The sequence below is a fragment of the Pongo abelii genome, chromosome 12, assembly GCF_028885655.2.
Source record: "Pongo abelii isolate AG06213 chromosome 12, NHGRI_mPonAbe1-v2.0_pri, whole genome shotgun sequence".
Classification (NCBI taxonomy): domain Eukaryota; kingdom Metazoa; phylum Chordata; class Mammalia; order Primates; family Hominidae; genus Pongo; species Pongo abelii.
The window spans coordinates 56,755,743-56,779,825 of record NC_071997.2 but is presented as its reverse complement, the minus strand read 5'-3'; the positions used below and the strand labels follow the sequence as shown (position 1 = coordinate 56,779,825).

The 24,083-nt window shown below is 40.6% G+C and overlaps 1 protein-coding gene and 1 non-coding gene across 10 annotated transcripts in view; one reads left to right on the top strand and one right to left on the bottom strand.

The window, feature by feature from the left end:
- Positions 1-1,479: 1,479 nt before the first annotated feature.
- On the top strand, positions 1,480-1,614 carry LOC112132219 (small nucleolar RNA U109). Its single transcript, XR_002914020.1, has one exon. It is a non-coding gene; the product is annotated as a small nucleolar RNA U109 (small nucleolar RNA).
- A 2,597-nt stretch (positions 1,615-4,211) lies between these two features.
- Positions 4,212-24,083, bottom strand: part of EVA1A (eva-1 homolog A, regulator of programmed cell death) — a 150,417-nt gene continuing 130,545 nt past the window's right edge. For all 9 annotated transcript variants that reach the window (XM_054548001.2, XM_009237145.4, XM_002811855.6 and 6 more), the window contains one exon: positions 4,212-5,500. In XM_054548001.2, the coding sequence (XP_054403976.2) occupies positions 5,127-5,500 (374 nt within the window). In that variant the 3' untranslated portion in view covers positions 4,212-5,126. The remainder of the gene's footprint in view (positions 5,501-24,083) is intronic.

The window sequence follows — 24,083 nt, the reverse complement described above, 5'->3', positions numbered from 1 at the left end:
CTCAGAATTCTTTTCTGAATCTTCTGCATCCAGCCAGCAGAGAGAATAGAAGATCATATGAGCCAACCAACATTGAAATGGCAAATGTCAATTAGGTAGGCCTGCCATCTTCCATTGGCAAAACTCTGTCACACAGCCACATATACCCAAAATAGTGTCTTGGAAATATAGTCCATCTGTGTGTCCAGAAGGCAGAGAGAACAGGGTTTGGTGAATACAATATAGTCTTTACCTCAGTTCAACAAATAGTTGCTGAAAGCATATGATGTGTGCATCCTACTGGGACCCAATAACAAGGCAGACTCCCTGCCTTTGAGGCACAAGTGAACAATTTCACAACAGTATAGTAGGAACAAGGGGCATAACAAGCACAGGATATGTGGAAACTTAGAGGACAATACTTAGCCCAGCCTGGAGAAGTCTTGGAAGGCTTCCTGGTGGAGGAAACACTTGTGCTGAGCCTTGAGGATAGGTAGAAAAGTGGGAGACAGAGGGAAAGTTATTTTAGACAGAAGCAACAATTGGGATAAAAAGTGTAGAAGAGAACTATAAGCAATTCGATATTATCAGAATGTAAAGGAATGAGCAAGGAGGGGCAGGTGATGGAGCTGCAGGAGCCTTCTATGGAGAGCCCAGTATGTTATGTAGAAGTATTTAGACATTTTAAATAGGCAATGGGGAAAAAATGGGAGATTTGAAAGAGAGATTGGTATATGAGCAGCCATGCATTTAATAGAGGTCACCTTGGTAGCTGTATTCAGTATGGCTTTGATGGTGGCAAGACTTAGATAACAATTTGGAGGCTTTTCCAATTGTTGAGGCAGGAGATGATAAGGGCTTAAACTAAGCTGTAAAGGAAGAATCAATGCAAGAAATATTAATGACTTAAAATTGGGAAGATTGTTAATTGTTATATGTGAAGCTTCAAGGAAAAGAAGGAAGCTGGAATGGTCCCAGGCTTCTGATTTGGGTAACCTTGTAACTTGCCTTGTCATTAACTGTATTAGTCCACTCTCACATTGCTATAAGAACTACCTGAGACTGGGTAATTTACAAAGAAAAGAGGAATAATTTGCTCATCATCCGACAGGCTATATAGGAAGCATGGTTGGGAGGCCTCTGGAAACATACAATGATAGCAGAAGGCAAAGGAGAAGCAGGCACATCCTACATGGTGGGAGCAGGAGGAAGAGAGAGAAGAGGTGGTGCTACAGACTTTTAAACAGCAAGATCTCATGAGAACTCACTCACTATCATAAGAACAGAAAGAGGGAAACCCGCTTCCATGATACAATCACCTCCCACCAGGCCTGTCCTCCAACATTAGAGATTACAATTCGACATGAGATTTGGGCAGGGACACAGATCCAAACCGTATCATTAACTGACAGAAAATATAGGTAGAGACATAGGTCTGGGGGGAAGGTGAGTGCAGTTTTGGGAAGTTGTCCAGCTATCTATTGTAAACTTAGGGGCATACTGCATGTAGAAATGTTTGCTCCTCTATCCTTTGGGAACAGTAATACATTCATAACATGCTACATGTAAAAAGGACTCCCCAGGGCGGCCAATCTTATGGTAGAGGTTGTATGGTAATATATTTTTCCTTCATAAAAGTGGGAAAATAAACTTAGAAGCATAAAAATACCATCAATTTACTGTGTTCATGGATTCTATGAACTAAGAAGTTGGACAGGGCTCAACAGGGGTGATTTATCTCTATTTGTCAATGTCTAAGGCTTTGGTTGGAAAGAGTCATATGCCTGGGGGCTGGAATAACTTGGAGATTTCTTCACTCACTGCTGGGGTGTTGGTGGAGAGGACTGAAAGGCTGGCTTTGGCATTATCAAATGTCTAGTAGCATTCCTAGCCTCTAGCCACTAGATACAAATAGCATCCCATGCACCCAGCAGTAACAACCAAAATGTCTCCCTGACACTGCCAAATTTATCCTGTGGGACAACTGTCTCCTGTGGTTGAGGTCAGTGGGCTATATGTGTCTGAAACTTTGTCAGGACTGGAATGAGATTTTTCAAGTCATCAGTGCGTAGGTTATCCTTAGAGTCACTGCAATATATGAGATATCTCAGGATGTAGGGTGAGAAGATCAGCTCTTCAAGGTTAGAAGGATGGACCCATATTGAAGGGGTTGAGGAAAAGAAGATAAAGCATTAAGAAAACTAAAAAAGAAAAACCAAGAGAGAGAGTAGGAAAACCAAGAAAGACAGAAAAGAGTGGTGCAGTGGCTACTGCGAGTGCCTGCCTAGAATCTTATCTCCACTTTCTTCTTAGAGAAGCTCAGTCTCTGGCACACGATGACCGGTGATTTCATCCATGGACCTACACAAGCCAGACCATAGAGTCCTTCCTGTGATTTTATATTTTAAGCCACAGAGCAAGGTGTTTCTTTTCTCTTCTGTCCTTATTGAAACTGTGTTATTTCCGAAGTCCCTTTGGTGTGCTCCCTGCCACAAGGCAAAGGTTCAGCTAAGTGCGTTTAGAGATGCCATGAGTTGAAAATGACCACCTGTCCCTTGCGGCTCAGGAAGAGGCTCTTAAGGGAAGTTGGTGGGAGCACTAATGCCTGAAGAGGATTTCTTGGACTCCTAAGTCATCTTTAGTTCGTAAAGTTATCTCAGAATTTTGTCAGCTAGTGCTTCTCTGTGAAACTTCCAAAGACCAGGAAACTGGCACCAAAAGCATCCCTTCCACGTTGTGTCTTGCTTCTGACTTCTGAGCTAAACAAGCCATGAACCTGTGCCAAATATGCACATACATAGTCTGTGAGCTGTGTGGGGGCTTGATCAGAAGCAAGCACCCCAATACACTATATTGTACAAGTGTGTTACAGTTTCATCTGCAGTAGAAGACAATGAAACCAGCAGCAGAAGGAAGCAAAGTGGAGAGCTGAGAAAGACCAACTTTTTGGTAGCATTTAAGATCCTGGATCCAGTCATCTCTGAAGCCTCAGATCCAGCCATGACCTTCCAGTTGTGTGAATCAATAAATGCTCTTAAGTGGAATATCTTTCTGTTGCAAATGCAAATGTTCTAATACAGAAACTAAAACCAGGTGTGAAGTGATAAACCTAAAATGTGGAATTGGTTGAATCAAGATAGGGAAGGTTGAAAAGCTGTACTCCTTGTTATATAAAAGTGAAGCAGCTGCTACCTAGTGCATTTTATGCCTCAGGCAATGTCCCCACCACCATAATTACAAGAACATTATGGACTTGGTCAAAAGGATATGGGAGTGAGAACTGAGACAGGCATCTGCCCTGGAGCACTCCCAAACACCTCTGCTACTGCAGTCCCTGCCCAATAAGGCTCGTAATCCCACCCCATACTCAGCTTTGATGCTCCCTGGTGATGGAAATCAGCTCCCAACTGTTCCATTTTTCTAAGAGGTGGAGACAAGGATAGATGACGTTAATCTAAAGCCCAGGGGAATCAGATGATTCCTGCAATTGTTGCTAACGGACTGAAACCGCAAGGGCAGGGATCTAGATTCAGAGATGCTGACTCAGCAAGATTTTTGGCACTGGTAGCTAGCCAGCCAATGTTGCTAGCCACCCAAAATTATATAATCAGGCCAGCGACTGAGTGTTGCAAGTGAACTTTATTGCCCCCTTGGCAAGCAAAGATTATAATTATGAGTGTTCAGTTCTTAAGAGAGCCCTCCAACAACAAAAAGTGGGTTGCTAAAGCAGTGGAGACCTCACCAAAGGAAGTCTCCTGACCATCCTCTTAAGCATGGTGACGAAGTCAATGAACAGGGGAGATCCTCCGAGCAGGAAGGCCCTGGAGCACCCAGATAGACTGATTAGGAATATACTCCATGGCAAGAGAAGAGAGTCAACAGAGAGACAGGTCTCACTCTTCCTGTTTACCAGCTTAGGGGATGTTTTGTCCTCTGTAACCGATTTCTAAATTGGCAGAGCCTGGCTTCTCCTCCTTCCCTACCAACTTCTTTTCATATAAGGGCTACCATCTTATTTCTAGCTTTAGGTAAGTCTTCTATTCCTCTATCTGCTTAACAACTCAACTATAGCAATCATACATATAACCTACAGAAAGTGAAAAGCCCATTATCACACAGGAACCATCTCCCCACTCTAATCCTTGAGGGGCCCGGCAAAAGCCCATACCCACGTATATAAAAGGGTTGTCATTTAAGGTAAGGGTAACCACAGAGACAGACATGCAACCAAAAAGATTTTATGTAATCTTTATTTTTTTTATTCCCATCCTAACTTTGGCTTTAATCCTTACCTCTCATTTCCATTCTTTTCTTTGAAATCCAAATTAAAAAAAAAAAAAAAAAGTGTTTAAAATCACAATTATCTAGAGTCATAATAAAATTTTCTTGTCTCCAAAGAGGGGGAAAACGCACCACTTTTATTTTTGTGCAGCATTTTCAAATATGCATGTCAATATATATTTTATAAACTATTTAAAATAAAAACCCTTCATCCTTTGAGGTTATTGACAGTTTCTAGTTCACTGACACATCTCCCATAAGACAATAGTTCTATTCATTTTCATGAATGAGGTGGGAACTACACTAAAAAATAGGATTTTAATCCCTGAGGTGTCAGTTAAAATGGACGAGGTTGCCCTTGCAACACAAGATTTTAAAAATCAGCCTTAAATAATAAGCATGGATCATGCTATTTGAATCAGAATCACCTCCATAGCATGAAGTCATTTAGGAAATTGCATTTATTGGGTTAAGTTCACCCTGCTATTCCCAGCCCTCATGCTATAATGATCTTTCCTTTTGCAAAGGAATAACACAGAGCAAGGAAGTCTGCTGAAACTTCTGAGATCCTCAGAAATCAAGAGAAACCACAGTCGCGTTTCTCCGATCTCCATCCACAGTGTGGGAGAGGGTTTTTCAGCACCATTCCAAGACCTGGAAAGGTTGATGAACTACTTTGATTTTTCTACTTCTCCACACATTTGGCCAAAAAGGAGCAATCCTCCTGGCTAGAAAAGGGGCATGTCCTGCTTTTTCTCTGAAATCACAATATTAGCAGAGCTGGGTTCAGTTCCTTGTGCCCACTGTCCCTGCAGATGCTCTCCTTTCCAGGCGGCCTCCAGTGGTGTCCGGGGTCTTGCTGCTCCCTAATAGTAGCGGTTCAGGCTCCTGGTCCCAGGCACCTCAGGCTGGCCATTCATCCAGATCTCCCTGATGATGCGCTCGCGCTCCTCCAGCCGCTGGGCGCGCTCCAGCTCCTCCGCGGAGGTGAACACGTTCTTGTTCAAAGTCCTCTCGAAGCGGCGGTGTCTCCGCACGGAGAGATCGGAAGCGGTGTCCTCACTGCCGTCCTCGCTGTCGCTGCTGTCGCTGCTGCTCTCTCTGTCCTGCAGGAACTTCTTCCCAGGACGCCGCCTGCAGTCTGTGTGGCAAGAGATCCTTATCACCAAAGCAGCCAGGGTCAGCACCAGCCCGATGCACACGCCAGAAACAAAGTACAGAGCTGCTCGCTCAGGATTTTCTGGAGGAAGAAGGGGAAGAAGCAAGCATTTGAGAGATGACAACTCCATATGCAGAGATCCAATATGACTCCAGCCTACACCTCTCACCAGGCCCCAAAGTTTTGATGGTTACAAATATTGTCCTCCCATGTGACATATTTTATAATGTATTCAAAATATAATTATTGACAAACGGTGAATCTGTAAAAGGTACATGAAATTCTTTCACTCTTCTTGCAACTTTAACTTAGAGATTATTCCCAAATGAAAAAGTAAAAGAAAGAATAACAGTAATTATTTAGCACCTACTGTATGCAAGCAGCTGTGCTTAGGTGTCATTTGTTTAAGAGATGTATCTATCTAAAACCTCTTTTCACCTAGCCCAAAACATCTTTACTTGTGAATTTGCTCATGCACCCCCACTGAATTACCCTTTCATCACAGTGGTAGACAGCTTCTGAGATGAACCCCATCTCCTAGTATTCACACCCTTGTGCAATCCTGTCCCCTCAAGTGGTGGACCTAGTGACTTACTTCTAAGAAATACAGTTGACCCTTGAACAACATGGGTTTGAACAGCACAGGACACCTATATATGGATTTTTTTCAAACAAACATGTAGATTGAAAATATGTTATTTGCGAGATGAGAAATCCACATATAAGGAGTGTCAGCTTTTCAAATATGTGGCTTCTGCAGGGTCAACTGCAGAACTTAAGTATGCATGCACGGATTGGGGTATACACAGGGATGCTGGAACCAATCCCTTGCGTATACCGAGGGGCGACTGTAGGATATGGCAAAAGCAATGGGTGATTCTAAGATTAGGTTACATAAGACTGTGATTTTTATCTTGTTCTCTTACTCTCTCCCTCTCTGGGGCTCTTCTTACTTGCTGGTTCTGATGAAGCCAGCTGCCATGTGTGAGCTGCCTTATGGGGAAGTCCAAGTGGCAAGGAACTAAGGGTGGCCTCTGGCCAACACCCTTTGAGGAACTGAATGGTGCCAACAGCCATGTGAATGAGCTTGGTTGTGAATCATCTCTCCATCTAGTCTTGAGGGGACCACAGTCCTGGACTTGCAGCAGCCTGTGAGAAACCTTGAACCAAGGAACCCAGCTAAGCCACACCCAGATTTTTGACCTGTAGAAACTGGGAGATAATAAATGTGTGTTTTCAGCCACTATGTTTTGGGGTAGTTTTGTAAAAAGCAATAGTTGCAATCAGTCACACATTGAAAGCCAGTATAGGTATTTAGGAGTGGCCTCAGCAGGTTAACTGAAGGGGGAGGAGAAATTTGAGCTCTTTCCTTGGTGAGAGAAGATAACAGTCATTCTGTTGACGATCAGTATGCTTAGTGGGCCTAGTTGTGACCCCTGTAAGATGTGCTTAACAGAATGGGAGTCTTTGAGTGAACAGTTTTCATTCTAGGTACCTACGAGGACAAAGGAACAGGCCTGGCCTTGAGTACACTGTACCCAATGTATAGTCTTTTATCCCTCACCCCCTTCCCACCAATTTCCCCTGAGTCCCCACAGTCTATTATATCCTTCTTATGCCTTTGCGTATATTTGGACAATTTTTGTAGGTTCTGGAAATTCAAAGACTTAAATAAGATTCAGTTCTTGCTCTCAGAATGCACCTAGTCTACTGGGGGGACAGATGAAAGCAATGGACAGAAAATAAAACAATGGGCTGTTAATGATGGAAGCACATTGTGAGGGCAACCAGCCCTAGATGCTGGTCTAGGGCTTGTTCCAGGTCTAGTGGCTTGTTCCAGCACTACATGCTGGTCTAGTGGCTTGTTCCAGGTCACGCTCACAAAGGTAATGGCATTAAGTTGTGTTTTCTATTTCTGTGTGCTACTTATTAGGATTCTTTTCAATTCAAATACAAAAACTTCATTTTGTTTCACCCTGGTTCCAGATTGTTAAAATTTTTTATTATCTTGATGTTGTCATCCAAATTAATCTCTCTGACTACACATTGGGTAGAGTGTACACTGCTCTGGTGATGGGTGCACTAAAATCTCAGAAATCACCACTGAAGAACTTATCCATGTAACCACAAACCACCTGTACCCCCAAAACTATTGAAATAAAAAGAAAAGAAAAAAATATTGTCCAAATATGTTCCTAAAATTTCATGAAATCCATTACATCATCAGCCCCAATCTTTAAAATAGCCCACTTATTTCTTTTTCTTCTCCTCCTTTCCTCCTTTGTTGGTTGTCTTTTATGAAATAAAAGGCAGAAGCCAAAAGAGATACTGTTACATCCCTAGGCCACATGACAAGGTAGAAAGGCTCAAGCAAACAAACCCAAATCTATTCAGTTTCAAAGCCTATTCCCTTCTCATCATTTCCTGGTGCTTCTACGGCATCAGTGTCAATGCTGAGGTGTCATATATTACACAAGGCTGTTGGGAGGATCAGTGTAGATAATGCATGTGAAAGTGCTTGGTAAACGTTCCTTTCTGGGTAAATAAAAGGTGGTCTTGTAAGATCTAGCTAAAGCAATTAGGCAAGAGAAAAAAAATAAAAGGCATCCAGATAGCAAGAGAGGAAGTGAAACTATCACTCTTCACAGACAATACGATTCTATACCCAGAAAACCCTAAAAACTCTGCCAAAAGGCTCCTCAAACAGATAATTGACTTCAGTAAAGTTTTAGGATGCAAAATCAATACAAAAATCAGTAGCATTTCTATGCACCAACAATGTCCAAGCTGAGAGCCAGATCAAAAGGTAATTTCATTTACAATTGCCACAAAAATAATAAAATACCTAAAAAATAGCTACCCAAGGAGGTGAAAGATCTCCACAACAAGAATTACAAAACATTGCTGAAAGAAATTAGAAATGTCACAAACAAATAGAAAAATACTCCATGCTCCTGGATTGGAAGGATCAACATTGTTAAAATGGCCATACTGCCCACAGCAATTTACAGATTCAATGCTATTCCTATCAAAGTACCAACATCATTTTTCACAGAATTAGAAAAAAAATGATTCTAAAAGTCATATGGAACCAAAAGAGGGTTCAAATAGCCAAAGCAATCCTAAGGGGGGAAAAAAAGAAAAGCCAGAGACATCACATTACCCAACTTCAAGTTATATTGTAAGACTACAGTAAGCAAACAGTATGGTAGTGGTACAAAAACCAACACATAGACCAATGGAACAGGATAAAGAACCCAGAAATAAAGCTGCACACCTATAGCCATCTGATCTTTGACAAAGTCAACAATAACAGCAAAGGGGAAAAGATTCTCTATTTAATAAATGGTTCTAGGATAACTGGCTAGCTATATGCAGAAGATTGAACCTGGACTCCTTCTTCTTACCATACACAAAAATTAACTCAAGAGGGGTTAAAGACTTAAGTGTAAGACCTAAAACTATAAAATCCCTAGAAGAAAACCTAGGAAATACCATTCTGGACACTGGCTTTGGCAAAGAATTTATGACTAAGTTTCCAAATGCAATTGTGACAAAAAGAAAAAGGGACAAGTAGGAGCTAATTAAACTAAAGAGCCTCTTCACAGTAAAATAAACTATAAACAGAGTAAACAAACAACCTACAGAATGGGAGAAAATATTCCTAAATTATGCATCTGACAAAGTCCTAATATCTAGAATCTATTTAAAAAAAATTGGGTAAGCAAAATATAACTTCATTACAAATGAGCACAGGACATGAAAAGACACTTTGCAAAGAAGACATACATTCAGCCAACAAATATGTGAAAAAATGCTCAGCATCACTAATCTTCAGAGAAATCATGATCAAAATCAAAATCACAATGAGATACCATCTTCCACCAGTCAGAATGGCCATTATTAAAAGTAAAAAAATACCATGTTGACAAAGTTGTGCATAAAAAGGAACACCAGGCTGGGCATGGTAGCTCATATCTGTAATCTCAACACTTTGGGAGGCTGAGGCAGGCAGATCAGTTGAGTTCAGGGAGCTTGAGACAAGCCTGGGCAACATGGTGGAAAACCCATCATTCCAAAAAACACAAAAATTAGCCAGGCGTGCTGGTGCACACCTGTAGTCCCAGCTACTTCTGGGGCTGAGGCAGGATGAGCGCTTGAGCCAGGTAAGTAGAGGCTACAGTGAGCCGAGATTGTACCACTGTACTCCAGTCTGGGTGACAAAGTGAGATCCTGTCTCAAAAAAAAAAAAAAAAAAAAAAAAGGAATATAAATTAGTTCAGCCCCTGTGGAAAGCAGCATGGAGATTTCTCAAAGAACTTAAAAGAGAACTATGATTTGACCCAGCAATCCCACTACTGGGTGTATATCTAAAGGAAAATAAATCTTTCTACAAAAAAGATACATGCACTTGTATGTTTACTGCAGCACTAGCACTATTCACAATAGCAAAAACATGGAATCAACCTAGGTGCCCATCAACAGAGGACTGGATAAAGGAAATGTGGTATATATACACCATGGAATACTAAGCAGCCATAAAAGGAATAAAATCATGTCTTTTGCAGCAACATGGATGCAGCTGAAGGCCATTATCTGAAGCAAATTCACACAGGAATAGAAAATCAAATACTGCATGTTGTCACTTATAAGTGGGAGCTAAAAGCTGGGTAAACATGGACATAAAGAAGGGAACAATAGACATTAGGGACTATTAGAGGGGCAGGGTGGGGTGGGGGAATGGGTTGGAAAACTACCTATCGGGTACTATGCTCACCACCTAAGTGATGGAATCATTCGTACACCAAACCTCAGTGACACGCAATTTACCCATGTAACAAAACTACACAGGTACCCCCAAACCTAAAATAAAAGTAAAAAAACCCCAAAAAACAGAAACAAAAAAACTAAGGGGGGGATATGAGAACCTTCTGCACTACCTCTTCAATTTTCATGTTGATTCAAAACAGCTGTATATAATGTGTATTAATTTTTTTAAATCTAGCAACACTGTTTCAGGAAAAGATCTGTTTTAGATATTATTTAACAATTAGCTTAATGTCTCACCATTAGATTGAGATGCTGTTTACTTTTAAAAGGAACCAAATGTTAAGTTGTCAGTGTATCTGTACATCTCTAGTTGTAGCACTACTGAGTGACTTAATAAGTTTAAATTTGCACCACACACACTTTTTTTCTTTTAAAGATGGTATTCTCAGAACTCATTTGCTTACAAATAGCATATTCCTATGCCAGATGCTATGGGATCACATCAAAGGCCCCACCTTTATCTTTAGATTTATATTTTCCCAGAGGAACTAATGACCAGAACAGCCCATGAACTCCACACCAATCTGCATTTATTTGTGATTTGCTCATGTCTGCCTGATTATAATTAACATGCACAATGTGTATAAAAACATGCTATCTGATGACAGGCTGGAATGGGCCTGAGTCTTATCTAGATTCTAGAGCAACTTAGAAAATTCTTAAGCCCTCAGATAGAGAGAACATGTCTTGGGGCAAATAAAAACCCTGGACTTGGCCTCCCTGGATTGGGTTAAATCCAATAATTTGCCTTTCTTTTGTAAAGTGGGAGGAAGGCACTCTCATTTATTAGTTAAATGACCTTGAGCCAATCACAACCTCACTGGACCTTCAAGTCTGATAGGAGAAAAGGACATGCAATAAACATAATTGGAATTGAGCACAACCGAGTGAAATAATGGAAGTGGGCATGAGGCACCAATGGGGCAATCTCAGAGAGTGCAGAATTGGAGAAAAGTCAGTGAGTACAGGAAATGGAAAACCAAAAAGCCATAAAGGGTCAGTCCAGAGTGGTCTTCACAAAACCTTGTTCTAGTGATAATAAAAAAGTCAAAATCACTGGGATAAAGCAAAATGAAGCCCATTTGCTGGAGAAATGGGCTCTGCTGTTTATCAAGATAAAATATCTCCCAAGGGTCAGGTCTTGGACCGGTCTACTTTGTCCAGAATTCCCTAGGAGCCCTTTTCCTCTGAAAGAGCCTTGACTCTGCCTCAGAAATCTGCTCCCAATTGCTAACAGAACTGATTTTCTGCCACTAGTTGCATCAGGAAGGAATCAGGTCATTCTACTCAGGGTGACGGATGGTCAGGGAGCCCAGGTTGCTGCCTCTGCCCACAAACTCATCAGGCCATATGCCTAAGTCCCTGTTGGTCTAAAAGGGCCTGAGTTTCATCTCACTGCTCAGCCTTATTTGAGATGAGCAGTCTTCACAGTGGGAACATGTGCCTAAGAGGTGAACAGGCATAGCTGGTTTTAAGGAAATCTATTTCTAGACCTTACACAGCCATTTTCTTTGTTCTTTCCTATATTGGATCTGCCTGAGAAGGTGCCTGTGGTGGAAGGCACAGTCTTACCTATTCTACACCACCCACTGCTTCCCCCATTTCACTAAAGTCAGACCTTTCCCCCACCCCACATCCCATCTTACTATGGTGCACTGCCCAGAGTGCAAAAATGGCCACCAAGCAAAATAACAGTTCCAAATATTGAAATATTGATTTCAATGACAGGAGGCAAAACCCCTAATAACTGGTAACACATTCTTTTCCAAGTCAGTTTCCAATTCTTGGTTTTCAACAAAACTGAAGGAAGGCCTAATCAGGTTGTCAGCTGATAAATCAAAATAACTTTTGATGACGGATCACTCTGATTTTTGGCATACGATGAAAACTTAATTCAAAGACTGGAGTGACTTAATTATAACAAAATTTCTTTTGTTTTTGTCTGCATATTTATGTGAACAAAGTTTCTCAACACCCATAGCTATACAAATAAAAATCAGAAATAGAACTGTCACTGAATCATGCCTCTTTCTGGAAATAAGTGATATTTATTCATGAATACATAAATACATAAACAAATTGAGGGGAAAGGAGGAAATTCATCCATCTCTTTAAGAGATACATTTCCTGTAAATTTTAATTTTTATTTTTAAAAACTCCCATGTACCTTCCAACTTCATACAGAATGTACCTCACAACGATCTCATCCTCTTTTATCTCAAACAACAAGTTCTCTCTCTTACCTCTCTCTCTATCCTTTTCTTTCCCTCTCTCCCTTCCTCCCTCCCTCCCCTTTTCAACCTTCCCCTTTCTGCCTGAGGCTCCCTTCAGTCATTGTCCCCAATGCCCAGAGTCATTTTTTGACTCACTCTTTGGCTTCTAGCCATAAATTAATTAATCTCAGCCATTCTCATGTCTCTTCCATCTCTTTCCCACTCACTGCCATTTCCCCGCACCTGCAGCTTTCTAACTCTGGATTCCACTTCCTTCCACCTTCATTTAATTTTGCACATGGCTGTCAATGCAACATTTTAAAATCTGACTCCTATTATTTACCTTATTACTTTTACAAAAAAAAAAGAGGGCACTTAAGGCTGTCAAAAATCTGGTTCCAATCTCCCTTTCAATCATATCCCCCCAAACTCTTCCATAGGAGCCTTTAGTCCAGACAAGCCAAAGACTTCATTGTACACTCTTGACCCACAAACACACCCTCCTCTTCATGTTCATCCCTGACTCCTCTGCTGGAATGCCAGAGTGTGGGCCCCTTAGTGAATTTTTTCCAATGGATAATTAACCTTCAATAAAACTGAGTCTTTCTTACATTGATGTAGTGCTCAAGTGACATGCCTTGAACTTCACAAATGTTTAATTCCTTCTTTTGTTAGTATGAAACATTCTAAAGGAGTTTTCTTAGAGTTCTGTTAAAGATCACTTTATTATGAGTGTGAAATAAAAATTCTACATAAGGTTATTGTGAAAATTCTCCCCTTAGGAAAAGAAGAATTTAAAGTAATCCTTCATATACTTTGGTTTAGGAGGTATGGCTTTGAGTATATAAATTAGAAATGAGTTTATACTGCTTGGTATGCCCTGGCAACAAAAAAGGTTTTGATTTCTGGCCTTACTTTGGCTTTGCCTCCTTAATCAAGCAAAAGAAATTGAGCCAATTATAGTTACGCCACAGCTTTTCTGAGCTAGAATGAAATGAGCCAAAGAGAGGGACTGGCCCACTTCTGCTATAATGCCCTTGAAGGAGCTGCATAATGGGAAGCTGGCTCTGCTCTCATGGGTAGAGGAAGTGACCCTGTAGGCAGAGTAAGTGGGAATCAGCAGGCGAGCTCCCGTGATTGGCACTGTACATCCATTTTCTGTGGATGATCCTTCAGACCAAAGTCTTGTCCTCTGTCTTCTACACCATGAAGCCTTGAAGAAAGCCTGCCTAGGTTCAGAAGTAGCCATGATTCAGAAGGAGATACCAATACTGCATCCTCCCTCAGTCCCCTCAACCCAAGGAAGACAATTCCCCAACCAAGAGAAAACCTGCCTTAATCCCGGAGTGAGAGAAAGAGGACATGACAGAGAAAGAGTACATCAGTTACACTTGCTTTATTGCCCAACTCATGCAATAACTCAACCTCTCTTGTATTAGTATAAGTGTGTAGCATTAAAAGAACTTAATTTAACCAATCCACATTGGTAGGTTAGAAATAAATTTGGGATAGGCTGTCTTTTAAAGCCTCTAGATAGCTCATGTAGCCACTAAGGCAGCAAATATAACCCTGTCCTCCCTGGAGTATGAATCTGGAGCTCCATAAATCTATCTCCATTTCTTGGAGACTCCTATATTCCCTACAAGAGTTTTCAGACCATGAAGGTTTCTAACATAACAATGGCCACATAATCCAGTGAAATAAAAGTCAAAACCTATAAATGCTGAACAGACATAGCACAGCTTGAGCTATATACTCCTTCTACTTCCCAGGCCCTTCACAAGTGGCATCTCTACATGCACCCTTTTACCTATTCTGGAATCTAAGAATGCTTAAAAATATTAGGGTATAGCAAAGACTTGGAACCAACCCAAATGTCCAACAATGATAGACTGGATTAAGAAAATGTGGCACATATACACCATGGAATATTATGCAGCCATAAAAAATGATGAGTTCATGTCCTTTGTAGGGACATGGATGAAATTGGAAATCATCATTCTCAGTAAACTATCACAAGGACAAAAAACCAAACACCGCATGTTCTCACTCATAGGTGGGAATTGAACAATGAGAACACATGGACACAGGAAGGGGAACATTACACTCTGGGGACTTTTGTGGGGTGGGGGGAGGGGGGAGGGATAGCAGTAGGAGATATACCTAATGCTAAATGACGAGTTAATGGGTGCAGCACACCAGCATGGCACATGTATACATATGTAACTAACCTGCACATTGTGCACATGTACCCTAAAACTTACAGTATAATAATAATAAAAGAAAAAAAGTAATTAAAAAAATGAAAGGGAGACTACAGCTAAAGGCAAAAAAATATATATATTAGGGTATATACAGATATACATATTGCATACATGCATGCACAAAGAGACATAGATATGCACTCATGGGGAAGAAAGGGAGGGATGAGGACAGGAAGGAAGGCAAGAAGGAAAAGAGGGAAAGAGGGAGGAAGACATTAGATAGATGATAGATACATACATACATACATAGAGTGAGTGAAAGAGCTATCATTCACTGAGTGCTTCTCTTTGCCAAGATCTGGAATAATTCCTTTATGCTGATCATCTGTAATACCTTCAGCCATTACCACTGTTCAGCAGGGTAAGTAGTGTTACTCTTGTTTAAAAGTGGAGGCCAAGATGAGGGTGTCAAATGTAATTCTGCCTGATACTCAAAAGTTCATGCTTTGACCAAAATAGAAAACGATATTAAAGGCAGAAAAACAAGTCATTCTAGCTTTCGTATACTGCCCTCACCCCACCTATTACATAGGCCTAACTTCAAAGATAGTTTCTGAACTCCGTCTTGGAAACCACTGTTCTCCCTCTGTAGCTTAATGAGTCTACCTTGTCCTGCCTCCCAGATCAGAAAACATCCCCTTTTGTCTCTAGTATCCAGATGTGGATTCCTGGACAAGCCCAGCAAGAGCAACCAGACTGGGTAATGGAATTCACTGGATCCCAAGCTGGTGACTCAGGCCTGATTTTCACAGCTGATAGAATTTATGTCATGCCTCTTCCTCCTTTTCCCACAAAATTCAAAACTGGAGCTCCAAGGTGATTGTTTTTTCTCTCCTCTAATACTTTCTGCTCCAGGTCACTTCCTCTTGGCCAATGATCCACCCTGGTCTTGACCAGATCCAGACAGCTGTTAATTACCCAGGAAGCAGAGTGGGGAGGGCTATTGTCAGTTGTTTTCCCTTAGTAAATAAAAATAAATGTATTGCTGTATCTTGTTTCCTGCAGGGTCATTGTTTTCACAGGCAGGAAGAGGCCCTATGTAGAGGTCCTGAAGCTAATTTCATTTGCATCCTCAGAGGTCAGATCATGCCCAACAGACCCCTTGCGGGATAGGGCAGCAGCAGCCAGCCCAGACCAGGCCAGCTGGTCTCCATGCAAGTGCAACCTTCTCTCTGCCTGGGCTTTCTTCTTGGCTCTGAAGCTTCCAATTCCTTGAGTGAAAAGCAAAAGGCTTTTAAAATTGGTTTTGAAAAATATTATTGTGTGTTTTCACTTAAATGTGAGAGCTAAAAAGTTTGATCATATGCAGAAAGAAAGTGGAAAGACAGATAACAGGCTGGGAAAGGTGAGTGGAGGGTAGGAGGGAGGATGAAGAGAAGTGGGTTTACACGGTACAAATATATAGTTAGATAGAAGAAATAAATTCAATGTTTGATAACAGAGCAGGGTGACTATAGTTAATAAAAATGTATTGTACTTGGGCGACAGACACCCTAAATGCCCTGACTTGATCACTACACATTATATACATGTAACAAAATTTCACGTGTGCCCCATAAATTTTCATTAATAACAAACTATCTTAACCCCCCAAAATAATAAAATAAAAAAAGTGGGCATTAAACAGAATCATGGGGTTTGTGTGTTGTCAGGGAGTGCTCAGCAAAATCTCTTCTCCAAACTCTTTAGGCACTGTAAGAACATCTCTTGCCAGGCACGGTGGCTCACGCCTGTAAATCCCAGCACTTTGGGAGGTCGAGGAGAGCAGATCATGAGGTCAGGAGTTTGAGACCAGCCTGGCCAACATGGTGAAACCCTGTCTCTACTAAAAATATAAAAATTAGCTGGGCGTGGTGGTGGGCGCCTGTAATCCCAGCTACTAGGGAGGCTGGGGCAGGAGAATAGTTTGAACCCAGGAGGCAGAGGTTGCAGTGAGATGAGATTGTACCATTGCACTCCAGCCTGGGCAACAGGATGAGACTCTGCCTCAAACAAACAAACAAACAAAATCTCTTTATGGCATTCTGCCCCACCCCATAGGAAAGGGAAGACCTCCACTAACACTACTGCCCTCTCTAAAATGCTGGAGGAAGCTTCCTTCCTTTTCCTTCCATCTCTGACTTGTTCTTCTCCAGGAAGGAGTATTGAGAAATCTGTGTTCCTACCTGGCTGGCTCTGATGTATGATCCTTTGAATTCACTCATTTCAGTTCATGTCCTTCGCAGGGACATAGATGAAGCTGGAAGCCATCATTCTCAGGAAACTAACACAGGAACAGAAAACCAAACACCACGTGTTCTCACTCATAAGTGGGAGTGGAACAATAAGAACACATGGACACAGGGAGGGGCACACAGGGCTTGTCGGGGGGTGGGGGGCAAGGGGAGGAAGAGCATTAGGACAAATACCTAATGCATGTGGGGCTTGAAACCTAGATAACAGGTTGCTAGGTGCAGCAAACCACCATGGCACATGTATACCTATGTAACAAACCTGCACGTTCTGCACACGTATCCCAGAACTTAGAGTAAAATAAAAAAAGAAAGAATTCACTCATTTCATCCCCTTCCACAGGCAATAGGCACCCCACAAGGAAGCATCCATTGCCCTGTCCCTCCTCCCAATCCACTGGCTCACTTTTCTTCCCCTGCAAGGGAAAGACCTACAATCCCATAGCTGCCCTAGAACTCAACGGACTAGGTAGAAGGCCCTGACACATTATTCCATCCAGCATTACCACTGCTGAAATTCACACTGATGAGGTCAACTTCAAAATTCGAATGCTTTTCTGGGTCCTTCAGTTTAGAAGAAGGGTGTGATTAATTAGCCCCTCCAGTCTGGGCAGCACTTTATGTGGTTGCGCTATAATTAGTTATATAACCATTATCTTTCCCACATGACAGTGAGGAATCTGAAGGCAGAATCCATATGATTGATTCACTTTCGATTCTCTGGGCATTCAGCACAGTGTGTTGCTCATGGTGCATATCTCATAATATTCATTGAACTAAATTATGAAGACACCATTTCCAAAAGTTCAGCTAATACATTTGTTATATGTAAATACATACGTATGTGTATGTATGTGGGTATGTGTATAATTTGTGCCAGTATAACATTAAAAGAGTAGGGAAATTTTGGGAGGCCGAGGCAGGTGGATCACAAGGTCAGGAGTTCAATACCAGCCTGGCCAATATGGTGAAACCCCGTCTCTACTAAAAATACAAAAAAAAAATTAGCTGGGCATGGTGGTGCACGTCTGTAATCCCAGCTACTCGGGAGGCTGAGGCAGAAGAATCACTTGAACCTGGAAGGCAGAGGTTGCAGTGAGCCGAGATCGCGCCACTGCACTCCAGCCTGGACGACAGAGACTCTGTCTCAGAAAAAAAAAAAGGGTAGGGAATTTTTTAAATTATAAAATCACCATCATTTCACAACCTGAATATAACTATACAGTGTGTAGTATAGTGAATATTCCTTTGTTCTTTCTCTGTCATATAAACATGCACATATTTATTCACATTTACCTGCTTAGAGTATATATAGACATGTATACATAATTCATATATTTTCCTCTGCATATACTGTACATGTACACTTCACATGTACACAGCATATAACACTGTTCAGTATTGCTCCATGGTCTCCCTCCATCATGCCTAATAATGGCTACATAGTATTCTTCCCAGTGAAAGTGCCACAGTTTACAAAAACTGCTTCCTGCCTTTGGATATTTAGGTTGTTATGAGGAAATATTTTTGAAAAATAAATAATACAAGAAATATTTTTGTGCTTAATGCTACTTCCTTTTTTGCTTGTTGTTTATTGCCTTGCAATGGATTCTCAGGAAAGGAATCTCTGTGTCAAACAGGATACATATTATTATAGCTCTTGATACACGTTGCCAAGTGGGTTTTGAAAAGTGGTACACTAATTTATCTTGCTATCATCTGTGTACAAAAGTACTACTTTCACCAAACCCTCTCTAGTGGAGGATATTCCAACTGTTTAAAAACGTTGCAAATTGTGAGCCCCTCCTTAGGGGTGGTACTGGAGGCCTGGGGTCTTGGCATTTCTCAGCCCATGCAGGAAGCTCCCTGATGAGTGTCTGAAACCTTTTGCAGATTAACTTTACGTACTCTACTGCATGCTTCTGAAACCAGAGTAGGCACAGCCTCAATTCTATGCAGGGAGGATGCACAAAAGCAGAATATCCATGATACATCTTTCTGGAGCAGCAATTTTACTGTGAGATTTGGAAGAAACAAATTTAATTCATTTCCAAGAGAACATGTAAGAACTATCAAGTCTTAGGACACATGGCCAGGACCAAAAGGTGCCCAGTGAAGTGCTGGGGTGGGGCCCTGTCCCACAACCCTTGGGCCAAATAAGAAGGGAAAGTAGAACCTGGGACTGAGGAAGCCCCAGCAACTCCAGACTCCATAGCCATTTACCAAGACTCACAGGAAGAACGAAGGAAAAGGCAAGGCAAGAACTGCAGAGGAAGAACCTACCACAGAAGTTTCCTAGGAGACTTCAAGTGAAGCATCAGCAAAACTGAAAGGCTAATGCCTGTCCACACATCCAAAAGTAGATCTGTCCTGGATCTGTTTCAACAAGTCAGCCAGCTGTCAAGAAACCTGAGATGTGATTCTTCTACCTGGCAGAGCCTCCCATCAAGATATAAACTGGGCTCCCTCTTAGCTTATGGACAGCTGATGTGTGGAGGTGGATCTATGGATTGGCCTCATGCTGCATTCAAAAACTTTGCCTAGGACCCAACAATCATTGCCAAGATGAAAGTCAACAGCCTGAAGTTTGCTTTCATGATGTTCTCCAGCCTGTAACCAAGACATTAGTCCTGGCCACTTCTTCAAACCCGACGCAAGGTCGTGCTGATATAAATGCAAACCCAGCTCTATGCCTACCAACCATCTATGTGGCTAGGACTGCAAATTGAGTATTCAGGCACCAGGCAAGAGGTCTTCCCAGGTTTCCAACTAGACTTTCTAGAATTTCCAAAGATAATGACTTTGCCCTTTTCAGTGCCCATCCTCCAAAGATAATCAGAGGGGGCCTCTGGAAGCCATTTAGACTCTCCAGCCTCCTCCCTAGTGAAAATGGACTTGGATACAAAGAGGCAACCTACTGACCTCAAAGGCACCAGCCCAGATACTGAGTATAGGGGCCCCCTATGACACACCTCATCTGAGCCACATCAAAGCCCAAACTGTTCCTCAACCTCCACCATCCAGACAGCCCAAAACAGCCCTTCAGAATTGTCTTGAGATGGGACAAGAGGCAATAGAGCTGCAGGTTCAGAATGGCTGCCTCATCCCTCCCTCCTGAAAAGTCTATACCTGCTGATCAGAGCCTCACATCTTAGGGGGCTCAGCCCTCCCAGTAAGTGTCTCCTAAGAGTACCTTCTGGTCTTTTCCTCCTCTGAGGGGAGGAATGATACCATCTGTGCCAAAAAATATATAACCTCTACTCTCACATGACTTGATTGACTGATGAACTGATGCCCTGAGAAGGAAAGAGATGCAGAAGACAGCCTGTGTCTCGTGTCTTGTGGATTCCTGTTTCCCTAGCTGTGATGCCTGTGCAAATGGAGGAACCTCATATAATACTGGGTGGTGGACACACAGACACTGCCTAATAAAATTCAGTAAATTTAAATTGAATTTAAGGGGAACTTATCACATGTCATATAAAAATTTAAGTTGGGGAATTTTATAAGAAAACTGAGTTAAAATGTATAAGGGCAGTAAAATATAATTTTAATAGGAAGCTATGAAAATCATCTGCACTTGCTGTGTAAATGGTTGAATTTTGGATAACTATGTAAGATCATTGATGGGCTTGAAAAGATACCTGCTACTTAATTTTATCAGACATTTACTTTTAAATATTTGCTGTTAACCAGTTAACCAGTTAACCAATACCCTCTCATGTTACTAAAATTTTTTTATTCTGAGGGAGCACTTCTATGAAAACAACAGTAAGATTGTTGCTAATTTTGGTTATTAAAATAATAAAATTGTTTGGTTAGTTTATGTTATTGTTAACCAAATGCTCCTATATATAGCATATTGTACAGACGTTTTGATCCATCCTTTTACCCTAGGTCAAAATTCCTTAATTTTATTCATCAAGTTGTATTTACTGTAGATAAAGGAAACATTGTAGTTACTATGTGCTCTGCAGATCTGTACTTTGTTAGAAATACAAATTCTCAGTCAAAACTCACACCTATTTTATAAAAATCTGGATTTTAAATAATACTTTGAGGTAATTTCTATGCACATTAATGATTGTTAAGGGGGATAATTCAATTCTTAAAAGGGGAAGTTTATGTGGGTGTACTGATTTGTCAACAAGGTACAATTAAGATTGTACCTTTCAATGTGTATGCATTTTATCTAAAAAATAATCGAAAACCTAATGAAGTGGGGGGTGGGAAATGGTTTGAAGTACAGATTAAACAAAAACAACATACGACTAGTAGATGTTAAAGCTGGGTGACAGGTCTATTATACTTTTTGGTATTTTGTATATGTTTTTAGTGTTCCGTAATAAAACACATGAAATGACAGAGTTGATCTATACTTAGTTCTTAAGATCTTGGTTACCTTTGGAAGGAGAAGGAGAATGTGATTATCAGGGGCATGAGCAAGTGTGATTCTATTTCTTGGTTACACAAGTGTATTTATTTTGTAATAATTCATCAAGCTTTCCATAAATGTTTTGTGCATATGTTTCTGTATGCATGTTATACACCAATAAAAAGTTAAATATTAAAAAATTTACAAATTATATATATTAATACATGGTTACTTATATTCATTCTATAAACATTTACTGCAAGTCTCCAATGCCTTGGGCATAGCTTAAAGGCTAAGGACACAAAGGCCCTCGGCCCTCACAGGATTCACAGTATAAAGGGGAATGAGAAAATCCAGAACTACAACACCTTCTCAAATGCCCAAATTTGTGACTATCATCAATTAAGTTGTCGGGGGTGAGGCTCCCTCACTGTTGAGAGACTGCCTCCCTCATACCAATGTCATGGGAAACGTGATTCGAATTCTGGTTAAATACTAAACAGTTAGCATAACTGTACTTGCAGTTACACATTCAATGAATATTGGTTAAACAGGGAAAAATAATCACCCAAAACTCCTGCTCTGAAAAATATTACTATAAGCAAAGTCAAAAGACGAGTGATAAATTAAGAAAAATATGTGTAATATGTAACAGACACAAAGGACTAATATAGGAAAAGTGCCTAGAAAGAGCATTAAGAAAAAGATCAATAAAAAATGAACAAGAGATATGGACAATTCACAGAAAAAGAAATACAAATGGCTCTTCAACATATGAAAAATGGGGACTGGCACACTATAGCTCACAAGCCAAGTCTGCCCAGCCATATGTTTTTGTAAATAAAAGTTTATTGAACACAATTTTGCCCATTCATTTGTGCATTGTCTATGTCTGCTTTCATGCTACAATGCAAAGTTGAGTTGTTACAGCAGAGACTGGCTCACAAAGCTGAAAATATTTACTGTCTCACCCTTTAAAGAAAAAGCTTCCTGACCTCTGATCTAGAGAAGCAGAAATTAAATAGCACTTAGATATCATTCTTCATCTATCAGATTGTCAAAGTTCAAAAGTTTGAAAACACTGCTGCAGGGGCTTCTCATATATCTTTTAAGAGTAAATTCGTAAAATTATTTAAATGATAATTTATTAATATTTTTCTCAGTTGATAATTTACACATACTTTGTTCCCACAGTTCTTCTTTGGGGCACTTATTCTATAAGAGCACTTGAACATAGATGTCATAGTTATTTATTGCAGCTCTGTTTGTTGCTCAGTTTGGAAAGATTTAAACCATTTTCACTGGACATAAGTAGAGAACTGGTTAAACTATGGATGTCTATCTGTATAATGGAATAATATGTAGTTGTCTAAAAGAATGAGAAAGGTCTCCACATGCTGATCTAAAATATCTCCATAATATATTATTCAGTGAAAAACGTGAAGGGCAAAACAGTATGCATGGTGTGCTACCTGTGCATGAAACGGAGGAGGAGAAAACTATATCCTTATATTTTCTTAATATCTGCATAAAGAACTCTGGAAGGATGCATAAGAGCCTGATGATGTGTCAAGCTTGGGAACTGGATGGAGGAAGCAGCTCTTGGGTAAGACTCTTTGCTACATGTCTTTTTATAATTATTTGGTTATTGAGCCATATTCATTTACTGATTAACTGAGCATCTGATGGGTGCCAGGCACTATTCTACATGCATAGGATATAGCAGTCAACAAAAGAAACAAAAATCTCTCTTCTCCTAGGAGTTCCAGCAGGGAAGATGATACTAAACAAATAAATAAAATATATAGTATGGTGGATGATGGTAAGATGATAAGGAGGAAAAAATGGGAAAAATAGGAAGAAGGATATGAAGTGCTGAATGTGTGTTTTGGGGAGAAGTGGATAGTGATGAGCAAAATTTACTGAGAAGGTGATTTATTTATTTGTTTATTTTAAAATTTATGGGTACATAGAAGCTATACATATTTTTGGGGTACCCAAAGGTGACTTTTGAGAAAAAAAAACTTAAAGGAAATAGAAGAGTGAGACAGGCAAATATACTAAATATTCAAATCATTAAATTAAAATGAGTAATCATTCCATTTACTCTTTCTAACAACCTTGTTAGGAGTTATTAATGAGATCAGTATTATTAACGAGATTATCTTCATTATAAACTATCATATGCTGGTCCCAATGAGTTCCTTACAAACAATTAAAAAAGAAATGTTAAGTCCTCCAATCCAAGTGCTAATATAGAGGGAAATAAAACATATGTGGGAGAGTGTGGGTGGGTGCCTAAGCCCATTGATTCGAGGTGGGGTAGGTTGAAGAGAGATGACCCTAAGAGAGTTCTGCAGACTGGGAGGGAGTCAGCCAGTCCAGGACTAAAAGGGAGAATTCTTGGAAAAGGAAAAGACTGTGCAAAAGCAATGAGGTAAGAAAACACCTGGCAAGTGGTTTAGAATAACTGGAGCAGAGGTCTTGGTCAGGGAGGGTAGTGACTAAATAAAAGCATGGAGCAGTAAAGGTCAGACATTAAAATCTCTGGTAAGCCACAGAAGGAACTTCAGAGTGGGATGCCTCAAAACATCATCAAGTCCTTTCTTCCTTGCCTGCCTCTGCTCTAGGGCATGCTTTCTCAACTTCAGAACTATTGATGTCTTGGCCCCAATAATTCTTTGTTGCAAGAGATTGTCCTGTGCATTGTAGGATGTTTCTCCACCCATTAGATGCCAGTAGCAGCCTGCA